Source organism: Procambarus clarkii, chromosome 31 (assembly GCF_040958095.1).
Source record: "Procambarus clarkii isolate CNS0578487 chromosome 31, FALCON_Pclarkii_2.0, whole genome shotgun sequence".
In the NCBI taxonomy this organism is placed as follows: Eukaryota; Metazoa; Arthropoda; class Malacostraca; order Decapoda; family Cambaridae; genus Procambarus; species Procambarus clarkii.
In genome coordinates this window covers 38,914,836-38,928,441 of record NC_091180.1, presented here as the reverse complement: position 1 = coordinate 38,928,441, position 13,606 = coordinate 38,914,836, and the positions used below count along the sequence as shown (strand labels likewise).

General features: G+C 39.1%; 1 protein-coding gene across 4 annotated transcripts in view; it reads right to left on the bottom strand.

Moving 5' to 3' along the window:
* Positions 1 to 1,181: 1,181 nt before the first annotated feature.
* The window catches only part of LOC138370159 (uncharacterized), a 125,571-nt gene continuing 113,146 nt past the window's right edge, over positions 1,182 to 13,606 (bottom strand). The window contains exons 3-4 of one of the 4 annotated variants that reach the window (XM_069334152.1): positions 1,878 to 2,004; positions 1,182 to 1,419 (exon numbers count right to left, since the gene is read on the bottom strand). In XM_069334152.1, coding sequence (XP_069190253.1) covers positions 1,403 to 1,419; positions 1,878 to 2,004 — 144 coding nt within the window. In that variant the 3' untranslated portion in view covers positions 1,182 to 1,402. The remainder of the gene's footprint in view (positions 1,420 to 1,877; positions 2,005 to 13,606) is intronic. The other 3 variants (XM_069334153.1, XM_069334150.1, XM_069334151.1) reach the window with 3 other exon arrangements.

Below are 13,606 nucleotides of genomic sequence, written 5' to 3'. Positions count from 1 at the left end.
AAACATGCTAAACATAAACTCAACCTACACATTCTCTTGTGCCATTTACATGTACAAAACCCTGTTCTTAAGTGCAAAGCCTGATCTAAAACTCTTCCTGGATAGTTATAATAGAACCCTTAATCACCACACCAGAAATAAATCTCTCTTTCGTATCCCCAAAGTCAAACTAAATCTGTGTAAACACTATGCAAATAAAGGGACCTAGTCTATGGAACTCATTCCCTATTGAATTAAAGAACTGTCCAACCTACTCATTATTCAGAAGTAAAATAAAAAAGAACCTAATTTCATTCTCATAGGTTTCAACAAAGTGCTTCAAACTCGCACTGTAACTTGAGCTACCCACTTCCCCAATATATATGCCTAAGTCAGGCAACATCACCAGTGTAATTACTGCTATCAACTTATATCATGGTCATTGAATTGAACGCAAATTTTACTACAATGTACCTATTGAAAATCCTCAAATTATGCTACAATGTACCTGTTGAGAATCCTCAAATTTTGCTGCAATGTACTTATTCATTTTTCTTCGCATTATCTTACAATGTACCTGTTCATATTCCTCAAATGCTGCTATAAACTACCTACTTATAATTACTTGTTAGATTAAGGACCTGCTCGGAACGTTATACGTGCCAGTAGCTCTTACAAGAATGTAAAACACCAATGACATGTATTTCCAGAAACTCAATGTGCCGTCTTATAAATAAATAAATAATTTTTTGGAGTTATGGTTTAGTCATCAATATGTATGTTGTTACCATCAACGTTAATGCTATTACCATCAATGTGTATGTTGTTACCATCAATGTGTATGTTGTTACCATCAATGTGTATGTTGTTACCATCAATGTTAATGCTATTATCATCAATATGTATGATGTTACCATCAACGTTCATGTTATTAACATCAATGTGTATGTTGTTAACAATAACAAGTAGTAAATTGTATTAACCATTAAATTGCACGTTGTTAGTATAACAAGTATCATGAACCATCAACATGCATGTTGTTAGTAACAAACCTCACGGAAAATGCACAAATACGCTCAATTATGGCGTGACAAATTTATGATTACCCAAACTGTATATATTATTAAACACTAAAATGAATAAGTAATAGTGACGTTTTATCACAGATGTAATAACATAGGATAAAAAATCACACATTAATGAATGTGTATTTAATGTGAAACTTTGAACTACACCAAGTCTTTCTCACTCTCTTGAGTACTTTATCAAGGTCTGAGTATGTGGCTTGAACGAGACTTGCATTAGAACGACAAATTCGGCGGTTACCCAGGGTCCAGTCCTCGTATACTTCTTAACATCTTGTCCAGGTCACTATCCTTCTTGACCTCTTGATTAGGTCACCTCTATTCCCGACTGCCGACTTTCACGAGTAGTTGTCTGCTGGGGAATTATGATCAGTTGTCCTTTCTGTCATCCTGGGATTCTGAGAACTAGAATTATTATTAATAACGGTATTCGTCTGGGTGCTTTCCCAATCAGGAGAGTGCGAAAAACTTGGTGTAGTTCAAATCTTTACATAAGACACACATATACATAAGTGGGTTTTCATATTAAAACTAATGTTAGTTGATTAAGAAGATTAATTACTGTAATATATCACTAATTCATTTAAATTAAATGCTCTAATGCTCGTGAACTCTAAGGTTATCATAATAGAAATCCTTGAACAATATAAATGATTATCTTATCAAATTTATTCTGTGGTAGACAATGTTCACGATTATATCTTACATACGATTGACATATTATTCCTTCCTGTGAATAAGAGTTTGTTATGATACATAACAAAATGGCGGGAAATATTAGCAATATGACTGGGGAAGAGAGGTGTGACGTACTCACTGTGGGGAGCGCAGCACCAGCAGTTGGTTCCCCGACAACCCCTCTTAACCTGACGCTCACCAGCCCAACACTGACTCCTGCAGGTGCCTCCATGTTTCCTGCACTTGCGCTTGATTTTGCACTCTGTAATACAATAACAGTTCATTAAACACTGAGCACACTAACACTCAAATGTGTCATGCAATAAGCGCGAACGTTTGACTGTATGAACAGTGAATCATCTGCGTGTTGGCTTTCACATTCAGAGGTGAGAGCCATTCTATACAACAGGAGTCAATGAAATAGTTGCGTATGATGACTTGGTGGCTAGCTATAACCATTCACTTGCTGGGTCATGATAATCGTAATCTAACTTAAGCTTTGCCCCTGTATCTTATACTTACAAATTTTCTTATTCTTATGAACAAATCCACAAGGGCCGTGGCGAGGATTCGTACCTACGTCCGAGAGCATCCCAGACCCTGCCTTAATCGACTGAGCTACGACATGGTAAAAGAATTATAACCAGAAATTCTACTGAATTTACTTGGATCCTTGTGGATTTGTTCATTTGATACATCACGGTATTGTGATTTCTGTGTGTAATGAAGTAAGGGCGAAGAGGTAGAACCGCCTATTGACATAGCTCGAGTGCTAATTGTTACGGACCCGGATCCAGCGTCCGAGCACGGAGCAGTGACGACCACGCCATCTGTGGGTCAGCTCCCGAAACCCCCTCCAAATGGACGACAACACCTGGCGAGGACGAGGTGTACTGGCCACAAGGGCCAGTTTCCAGTCCTGTTCAGCTCACAACACAGCCGCTGCTGACCTCTGGTGAGGTGGTCAGACGACAACGCCATCTATGGAGTGGATACGTCGGGCGTTTGTGTCTGAGCCTGTAAGTGAGGTGCTTTTGTGTGTACCTGTTATTGATGACGTGTCTGCTTACAGAGTCGACCTGGGACTGCTGTAAGGGAAGTTGAGTCAGTCTACCCAAGGCAGCCGTCCCCACACCAAGTGCTTTGCTGCAGCAGCTGTGAGTCGCCTCCCGGATGAACACTGTGGTGTTACCCTGCCAGTGAAGTGTCAGTTGAAGGATTGTCGTACCCGGGACCGACTGGTGGAGACGATTAACCACTGGGGTATTGTGGACAGGAGAGTGATCTGTGGTATCACATGAGGCTCCTGACTAGGGCGCTACCCTAGTATCGCTCGTGGAGTGGCCTGACCAGCGTTGCTGATCCGGAACCTGCCAGCAGTCTGCTGGTCTTGTAGTTGACGGCCTCACCGGCGGTGCCCCCAGTGGAACTGTGTTTTGGCTGGCCTGTGGCCGGGGTAGACTCAGCTTTTCGAAGGATTCGTCGAGAGGCCACGAGAGCACCGAGAGCTTGGCACCGAGAGGATCCAGAGTCTTCAGGAGAAGACGACCGTGTAGATAATTCCCCTGTGCAGTGTTAATACCCCTCCCCCTGTGTAACTTTTTATATATTATTTATTGGTGGCGGTTATTATATTATATTAAGTTTTTGCCTTTCTTTCCCTTCCCCTTTTAGTTTACTTGCGTTACTGATCACATCCCTTGAAAGCCACTACTGGCTTGGGGCCGGATACCCTTCCTCTAACGACATCAGAGTACGAACCCAGTTGCGACCCGAGAGGGCCGTAACACTAATCCTGGTTTGTGTCTCGGAGAGGCTCCAGGATCCAAGTAAATTCAGTAGAATTTCTGGTTGCAATTCTTTTACCATGTCGTAGCTCGGTCGATTGTTATAAACCCCCTAGGTTTATAACGCCCGAACGCTTGACATCCGAACATCGGCCAGCATGGATTCAAAGAACATGGGTTTCTTCAGTTTGATGTTGGACACAGAGGTGGTGAGATGATCCTGTGAATCTCTGAGGGCATGGCTCAAAATAAGTTTTTGTTCAGTTTACTAGGATAGAATAAGGTCTTATTCAAATGTGTTTACTCGTTGGAGTGTACTAGCCATTTATTTAATGTACTCACCTAGTTGCATTTGCAGGGGTTGAGCTCTGGCTCTTTGGTCCCACCTCTCAAATGTCAATAAATGGTGTACAGATTCCTGAGTCAACTGGGCTCTATCATATCTACATTTGAAACTGTGTATAGAATCAACCTCCACCACATCACTCCCTAATGCGTTCCATGTGTTAACTACTCTGGCAATGAAAATGTTCTTTCTAACGACCCCTGTGGCTCATTTGGGTACTCAGTTTCTCCCCTGTGTACCTTTGTTCGCACACTACTTATGTTAAACAGTTTATCCTTGTCTACCATGTCAATTCCTCTTAGAATTTTGTAGGTAATGATAACGTCTCCCCGTATTCTACTGTTTTCCAGCATCGCTACGTGCATTTCACCTTTCCTCATAACTCATGCCTCTTAGTTCTGTGACTAGCCTAGTGTCATACCTCTGAACTTTTTCCAGCTTCGTCTTGTGCTTGACAAGTTACGGGCTCCATGTTGGAGGCCACATACTCCAGGATTGGTTTTACATATGTGGTATACAAAGTTCTGAATGATTCCTTACACAGGATCCTGAAGGCAGTTCTGATGTTAGCCAGCCTCGCATACACTGCAGATGTTATTCTTTATGTGGACTTCAGGAGACAGGTTTGGTGTTATATCCACTCCTAGATCTTTCTCTCTGTCCGTTTTATGAATGACTTAATCTCCCATTCGGCATCCTGTGTCTGGTCTCCGGTTTCCACCGCCTAGTTTCATTACTTTACATTTACTCGGGTTGAACTTTAGTAGCCATTTGTTGAGCCTTTTGTTCAGTTTGTCTAGGTCATCTTGTAGCCTCATACTATCTTCCTCTTTCTTAATCCTCCTCATATTTTTTTCATCATCGACAAAAACAATGCGAGGAACGACTCAATACCGACAGCCGCCTCTAACAGCCTGGTTGATCAGTCTAGCAACCAGGAGGCCTGGTCGACGACCGGGCCGCGGGGACGCTAAGCCCCGGAAGCACCTCACGGACTGAACCTTGCCAAACTGGTGATGCTTTGCAAATCTGAGACCTCACCTCTCACAATGACTCGCTGTCTTCTGTTGCTTAGGTACTCTCTTAAGCAATGTGGCACCTTACCTTTCACTCCTGCCTACATCTCCAGTTTTTTCACTAGTCTCTTGTGTGGTACTGTGTCAAAGGCTTTCTGGCAATCCAAAAATATGCAGTCTGCCCACCCCTCTCTTTCTTGTCTGATTTCTGTTGCCTGGTCATAGAATTCAATTAATTCTGTGAGGCAGGATTTAATTGTCGTCCCTGAACCCATGCTGATGTTATGTTACAAAGTTCTTTCTCTCCAGATTTTTCATTAGTTTTTTTCGCACAATCGACTCAATTAACTTGCATAGTATGCAAGTTAAGGACACTGGCCTGTAGTTTAGTGCCAGCGGTCTATCTCCCTTTTCGTATATCGGGACTACATTAGCCATCTTCCAAATTTTTGGCAGTTCACCTGTTACCAGTGATTGGTTATTCACTATGGAGAGTGGCAGACACAGTGCTTCTGTACTTTTCTTTAGTATCCATGGTGAGATTCCATCCTGCCCTATAGCCTTTGTCACATCCAACTCTAGCAAAAGCTTCCTTACATCCCTACTGGTAATCCCAAGCTCTTCTAGTTATGCCTGGTTAACTATTCCCTCTCTTATCCCTGGAACTTCTCCTTCCTCTATTGTGAAGAAAGACCTACTGGAATTTCTTATTCAATTCATGACACACTTCCATGTCGTTTGTAGTGAAACTGTTTGCCCCTATCTTCAGTTTCATTACCAGTTCCTTCACTAATGTTTTTCGCCTGATGTGGCAGTGCAGCCATTTAGGTTGGGTCTTTGACTTGCTTGCTATGTCATTTTCGTATTGCCTTTCTGCTTCTCTTTTCACCTTGACGTATTTATCCCTGGCACTCTGGTAACTTTCTCTGTTCTCAAGTGTCCTGTTATTTCTATAGTTTCTCCACGGCCTTATACTTTGTTGGTTTGCTATCTTACATCTGTAATTAAACTATGGGTTTCTCATCAGTATTTCGTTTTTTTTTCTTTTTGACCGGGACAACTTTGTCTGCTGCCTCCTTACACTTTTGTGTGATGTAGTCCATCATGTCTTCTGTCGTCTTTCCCCTGAGCTCTGTTCCCCGTTTTATATCTATTAGGAACTAGCTGTACCCAGCCACAGCAACACCATTCCCCTCTACTCCGTTCCCTCGTCCTCTCAACAAATTCCTCACTCCCCTATCCCCTTGCCCTCCCAACCATTCCAGTAGTAGGGATGACGGCGCAAACATGATTTTTTTTTTTTAAATCACGGTAGTGTCATCGGGTTTTCAGGTCAAAAATCTCATGTGAGGATTCGGTTTTCCATTTAATTTTCCATTCGCGTTTAAGCTGCGTGGTTTCCATATAATTTTGAAATATCATGTTTGGACTGTCCAGTTTCCAGTTAATTTTGAAAATTCCCGTTTAAGCTGTGGGGTTTCCTTATAATTTTTTCAGAGTTAAAGACCGAAATTTTTCAAAGACCATTTTCTGAGAATATGTTCATAGAAGTTTGTTAATATAATTATAGGTTTCTTGTGGAGGAAATTCAGACCGAAAATCACTCATTTGGAGTTAAAGAGTTCTTATGGGAGAAATTAAATTTTTTTCAGTGTTCGGTTTTTATGAAAATATTTCAGAGTTTATATAATGATCGAAGCTTATTTACGAGTTTATGGCTTAAATTTGGAAACAAAAATTCAGAGAATATGTTCATAGAAGTTTTGTTAAGGAAAATAGATCTCTTAGCTGTAAGTTTTAGTTTTATATCCATTTATGGCTGTTTCCACCTGTAAAACACCGAAAATTATTCAGAGACCATTTGAAGACCGATTTCCTTCAGAGTTCATTTAAGACCGAAAATTAGTCAGAGACCAGTTTAAGCCCAAAATTTAACAGAGCCCAGTTCATGACCGAAAATTTGACAGAGATTATTTTAGACGCAAAATTTTGCCAGAGTCCAGTAAAAGACCAAAATTATTCAGAGTCCAGTTAAAGACCACATTCTTCAGGGCTCATTTGAAGACTGATTTTCATCAGAGTCCACTTTGAGACCAAAATTCATCAGAGTTTTAATCCTCCCAAAGTTCTTAAGAGTTCATATGGATATAATTCATGAGCAGATATTTATTAAAAGTTCATCAGATATTAGCTCTTGTCCCCTCACCTTAGTTCATTTGTACTAGTTCTTTAATAACAGACTTATTTCACTAAAATTTAAACCCACTGTATTACAGACATAATGCAGTAAATCCAAACAATTACCGAGCTCCAGCTCTTGTCCCCCACCTTAGCTCCACTCATATCTTCATTAATACCTTAACAAATTTCCCGAAATTTAAAGCAGACATACTTTTAACAGAGTAAGTAACGAAAATAGAGTTACCTAACTCCAGCCAATGTTCCCTGTCTTAGTTCTTTTGTACAAGTTCTTTATTGCCAGCCCAAATCCCCTGAGATTTAAAACCCCAACTACATGTCAGACCATTGTAAAATAAATCAAAAGCAAATTACCGAATTCCAACTGTTGTCCTCCGCCTTAGTTCATCAAAATTAATTCAGAACAAAATGCTCTCCAGTCTATCAAAAATAAACATCCCGTCCTTTAATGCCATTTTTTTACTCGGCAATGTAAATAATCACTAACGAGCTAATATTCACACAGTCAGATCGCACCATACCTTCAATACCCTTTGTTTACTCAGCTATCTAATAATCACACCTTACCCTTTCAAACCCTTACCTTCCCATCCCTTACCTTCCCCCTATCTTACTTCCCCAACTCCCTTTCGCCCTTATCTCCCCCCACCCTTTACCTTCCCCCACCTCTTACCTTTCCCTGTCCCTTACCTCCCCCCTCTTACCTTCCCCATCTCCCTTTCACCCTTATCTCCCCACATCCTTTACCTTCCCCTTATCTTCTCATCCCTTACCTCCCCCCTACATCTCATCTTTTCCCCAACTTATCCAAACCTTCAATAATCCTACTGTATTTGTATATTTTCTCTGTATTCACTCTGTTCTTCACATTCTCTTCCATGTTTTCTATGTTCACTCCATGTTCTGCAAATGTTCATCACTCGTTCTCTGTACAACTTCTATACTCATTATTCATGTTCTTCATGTTCTTTGTCATATTCACTATGTTCCTAGCATATTTTTCACAAGTTCATTCTTCATATTCTCTGTTATTTCTCATGTTGTCAGTAACCTTAGCATGTTCTTCACTGTGTTCATCATCTTTTCTTACATGTTTTCTACATTCTCTTACATGTTCTATGTGTTCTTGGTCATGTTCTTCGTATGTTCACTGTGTTCAATGCATTCTCTTACTTGTTCTTTAAAATCAAATATACCAAGACATCCTTTTTTTAACGTTCCTTAACTAAAATAATTCGTCAATCAACAGAAAATAGCCATGATCATCATGTTTTCTTGTCGTTGCTTAACTAAAATAACACTTCTCTAAACTAAAAATAACAGTCATGTTCTTCATTTTTTAACTAAGGGTATTCGTCAGTCAACTGAAAATAGCTACATTCATCATCTTTTCTTGTAATTTTTAACTAAAATATTCGTCAATCAACTGTAAATAGTCAGGATTAACCTCGTTCAACATTGTTCTTTACTAAAATAGCCTTTTTCTTTAAGTTAAAAATAGTTAAAAGAAACTTTCCAACACATTTCCTAGCTAACTTTATCCATCGTCATTCAATTAAAAATAGTCTTGTTCATCATTTCTTAACATCCATTATGTTTCGTCAATCAACTGAAAATAGTCGGGACTAACTTCGTTCAACACTGTTCCTAACTAAAATTATTCGTCAATCAACTGAAAATAGTCAAGTGTAGCTTCGTTCAATACTTTCTTAAATAACATTATACTTCGTGGAGTAAGAAAAATAGTCAAAGACACTCTTCGAGACAACAAAAAAAAACCCTTCAAGACATCAAAGACACACTCTTGAAGACATCAATGATACACTTCAGGACATCAAAGACACACTCAAAGACATCAATAATGCACTCAAAGAGACACACTCACAGTCATCAAAAATACTACTCGTGTCCTCAAAAGTTATTCTCTATGTCACCTTCGTTCGTAAAGGTTATTCTCTAACTCACCTTCGTTCATCAAAGTTATTCTCTAAGACATCAAAAGTTATTTTCAGAGCCATTAAAAGTTAATCTCACTCATCAAAGTAGTTCTCTAAGTCACCTTCGTGCATAAAAAGCTACTCTCTAACTCACCTTCGTTCATCAGAGAAGCTTTCTAAGCCATCTTCGTTCACCAAGGTTATTCTCAGAGTCATCGAAGTTATTCTCAGCGTCATCAAAAGTTATTATCATAGTCATCAAAGGTATTCTGTAACTCACCTTCGTTCATCAGAGAAGCTTTCTAAGACATCTTCACTCATCAATGTTATTCTCTAAGACATCTTACGGCATTAAATAACACTCCTAAATGTAACAAGTGCAGCTTTTCATATCAAATTTGTACTTCTGTTAAAATATATTTTCTTAGGCACTTTACCTTAAAACAGTTCTCCGAACAACAATGCATCATCCTATCTAACCTAACCTAACCTAACGTAACTTACCCAACCTAACTTTACTAACCTAACTTAACCTAACCTAACCTAACCTAGATTAACTTAACGTAAATTACCCAACCTCCCTTAACTATCCTAACTTAACCTAACCTAACGTAACTTACCCAACCTAACTTAAGTAACCTAACTTAACCTAACCTAACCTAACCTAGCCTAACCTAATGTAACATACCCAACCTCCCTTAACTATCCTAACTAAAGCCAACCTAACGTAACTTACCCAACCTAACTTAACTAACCTAACTTAACCTAATGTAACCTAACCTAACCTAGCCTAACCTAATGTAACTTACCCAACCTCCCTTAACTAACCTAACTTAACTAACCTAACTTAACCAAACCTAACCTAAACATACCTAACCTAACTTAACTTAACCTAACCTAATCTATTTACCCCCTGATGTAACTTACGAATCAGGCTTACCTAAAATAACCTAACTTAACTAACCTAACCTAACTTTACATAACTAACCTAACTTTACATAACTAACCTAACTTATCCCAACCTATCTTAACTTAATGTTACTTACCTAACTTAACCTAACCTAACTTAATCTATCCGAACTTAGTGTAACTTACCTAACTTAACCTAGCCTAACTTAACCTAGCTTAATTTAACCTAACCTAACTTAACTTGCATAACCTAACCTATCCTAACTTAACTAACCTAACTAACATATCTTTACTTAACATAACTTATCTAACCTAACCTAACCTAACTTAACTAACCTAACCTATCCTCACTTAATGTAACTTACCACCTAACCTAACCTAGTTTAACTTACCTAACCTAGCTTAACTTACCTAACCTAACTTAACATAACGTAACTTACATAACCTGACGTGACTTATCTAACCTATCCTAACATAACTTACCTAACCTAACCCAACTTAACTTACCTAACCTCACCTAACTTAACATAACTTACGTAACCTAATTAACTTGCATAACCTAACCTAACTTGCAGAACCTACCCTAACTTAACATAACATACCTAACCTAACTTAACTAACCTAACCTATCTTAACTAACCTATCCTAACTTAATGAAACTTACATAAACTAACCTAACCTAGTTTAACTTACCTAACCTAGCTTAACTTACCTAACCTAGCCTAACTTACCTAACCTAACCTAACTTAACATTGCTTACTTAACCTAACATAACTTATCTATCCTAACATAACTTACCTAACCTAACCCAACTTAACTTACCTAAGCTAACCTAACTTATTAACATAACTTACCTAACCTAAATTAACTTGCATAACCTAACCTAACTTGCATAACCTAACCTAACTTGCATAACCTAACCTAACTTGCATAACCTAACTTAACTAACCTAGCCTAACATAACTTGCCTATCCTAACCTAACTTACCTAACCTAACTTAACTTACATTACCTAACTTAACTTGCATAACCTAACCTAACTAAACTGACATAATTTACCTAACCTAATTTGCCCCAACTGACATGACCTAACTGACATGACCTAACTTACATAAATATTCTTGCTGGTCTTTTTGTGTTTCGTCAATTAATGTCTCATATTCATTTGTTCGTTTCAAGGGTTACTTTCTCAAATGGTCATTTATGTATTTCAATTGCTATTTGTTAAAGATTGAGTGTTTAAGCATTTTTAAAACATTTTGTTATATATAGGCATTTACTCGTTTCATTTGTATAAAAATGAATTTTATACAAATATTTTTGTATTGGACGCGAAAGCTGTCTAAGGCTACAACTCGAGAGAAAAAAAGTGGACGTGAGCGGTGTCCAAAGCGAGCGATAGTGTTAACTGCCATGTTGTTTCTGTCATACTCTTGCCTGGGTCTTCTGTCATTTGGCGGAGGGTTATATATCACCGTTACTACTACTCTTGGTCCTCCCATCGTCATGGAGCCTGTTATGTAGCCCTTGAACCTCTCACAACCCTGGATAACCATCTCCTTGAAGCTCCATTCCTTTCTCATTGATAGGGCACTCCGTCTCCTCCCCTGCCATGTGGTAGGGAACACTGTGGTAGAAGTAGGTGCGGGACTTTGCTCTAAACACTGAACAAGTCACTTGTTAGGATTCAGGTGTATGATAGTGTGGTAGATCATTGAATGTATGACGGTGTGGTAGATTATTGAAAGATTTTTGAATGTGGTGTCCTAGAGAATACTGGTAAAGTTTTTGTGAGTTTATGATTTAAATTCTCCTTCATTTTCAAGTGTCATAGCACTGTCACCTGTCCTCTTACAAATTATGTGTAAATTTGGCCGTTTGCCCGTATGGCCGAAATTGGACGTAATTTGAAAATGGAAAAAAAATTAAATTAATTTTGTTTTTTTTTCTTTCCAAAACAGTAAATTAAGGGTCCTCTGGTAGATTAGGAGGGCAGGAAATTCTAAAGTTTCATAACGTCATGAAAAATGTTAAATGAAAGCTTTCATTCCTAACCTAATCGAGGAAGCCAGAGGACTCAAACAGAAAACGGGGCAATACATCACTTTCGTGAGCCGATTTCATTTCAAATTACGTCTATTTTTTACCATATAGCGCATACGAGCGGAAAACGACGTTATTTATTAAGAGCACAGAGTGTGGGGAATTAGTGGGTATTAAACTATTTTACAAGCCATATTCGACGACACATAACAAGCGTGACTGAAATCGTTCAAAATTATCTAGTTAATTAATTGTGGTGCTTCCTGCTTGGTCCGGCAATAACCTGGACCCACTAATATACATGAACTATTATTATATTATACGTTCAAGCTAGTATTTTCTGCACGTTTAAATAAACGCTTCAGTCTTTAAGCAATTCATAATTTTATTATATAAATCGTACATCTATATATATATTGCAGTTCTCCAGCATACTATAGAATCGGGCACAGATCAGTATAAAAATGCTTAATGACCCATAGAACAGCCAGTTATAACAACTTTTACTACTCCCAACATATGGCTTATCATGACCAGACCACACACTAGAATGTGAAGGGACGACGACGTTTCGGTCCGTCCTGGACCATTCTCAAGTCGATCGACTTGAGAATGGTCCAGGACGGACCGAAACGTCGTCGTCCCTTCACATTCTAGTGTGTGGTCTGGTCATCATACTTTAGCCACGTTATTGTGACTCATCGCCTGCATATGGCTTATCATTTCTAAATATGGATGAAATTGTAAAAACCTTACTGAAGATGATGTGTGTCATATAACACTGAAGATGAGGTGTGTCTTATGACGAATAATGAATCTTAGCAGTTGATTACATCATGGTTCAGGCTGATGAACAAATGGCACATCAGAAAGCGAAGAACCGGCGACGTTGCGGTCAGTCCTAGACAATTATCAATTATCATGGGAGCCGGTCGGCCGAGCGGACAGCACGCTGGACTGTGATCCTGTGGTCCCGGGTTCGATCCCGGGTGCCGGCGAGAAACAATGGGCAGAGTTTCTTTCACCCTATGCCCCTGTTACCTAGCAGTAAATAGGTACCTGGGTGTTATTCAGCTGTCACGGGCTGCTTCCTGGGGGTGGAGGCCTGGTCGAGGACCGGGCCGCGGGGACACTAAAGCCCCGAAATCATCTCAAGATAACCTCAAGATAACCGTCACTGCTTGATAATGGTCCAGGACGGACCGAAATGTCGTCGTTGCCTCACTCTCTGATGTGTGGTTTAGTCATCATATCTTCAGCCACGTTATTGTGACCCTTCGTCTGCACAAGGTGTCAGCAGTTATCATCAAAGTGCATGTTACTACCATCAACATGTATTATGTTACTATTCAATGTATGTTGTTATCATTATCGAGTATTCTGTTACCACCATCCTACGTTGTCACCATCAATGTGAATGCTATCTCCATCAATGTTTATGTTATACTGCGGATAAAATTATAATTGGCGCACATTATATTGTCATCAACGTGTATGTGAATACCAGCAATGTGTATTTTGTTATTATACAGTGTATATTATTTTCATCATCATGTGTTGTATTACAATCAACATGTGTGCTGTGTGGCGTTCTCCTTTCTCAGGTGCAAGGAAGAGAGACACTTGTT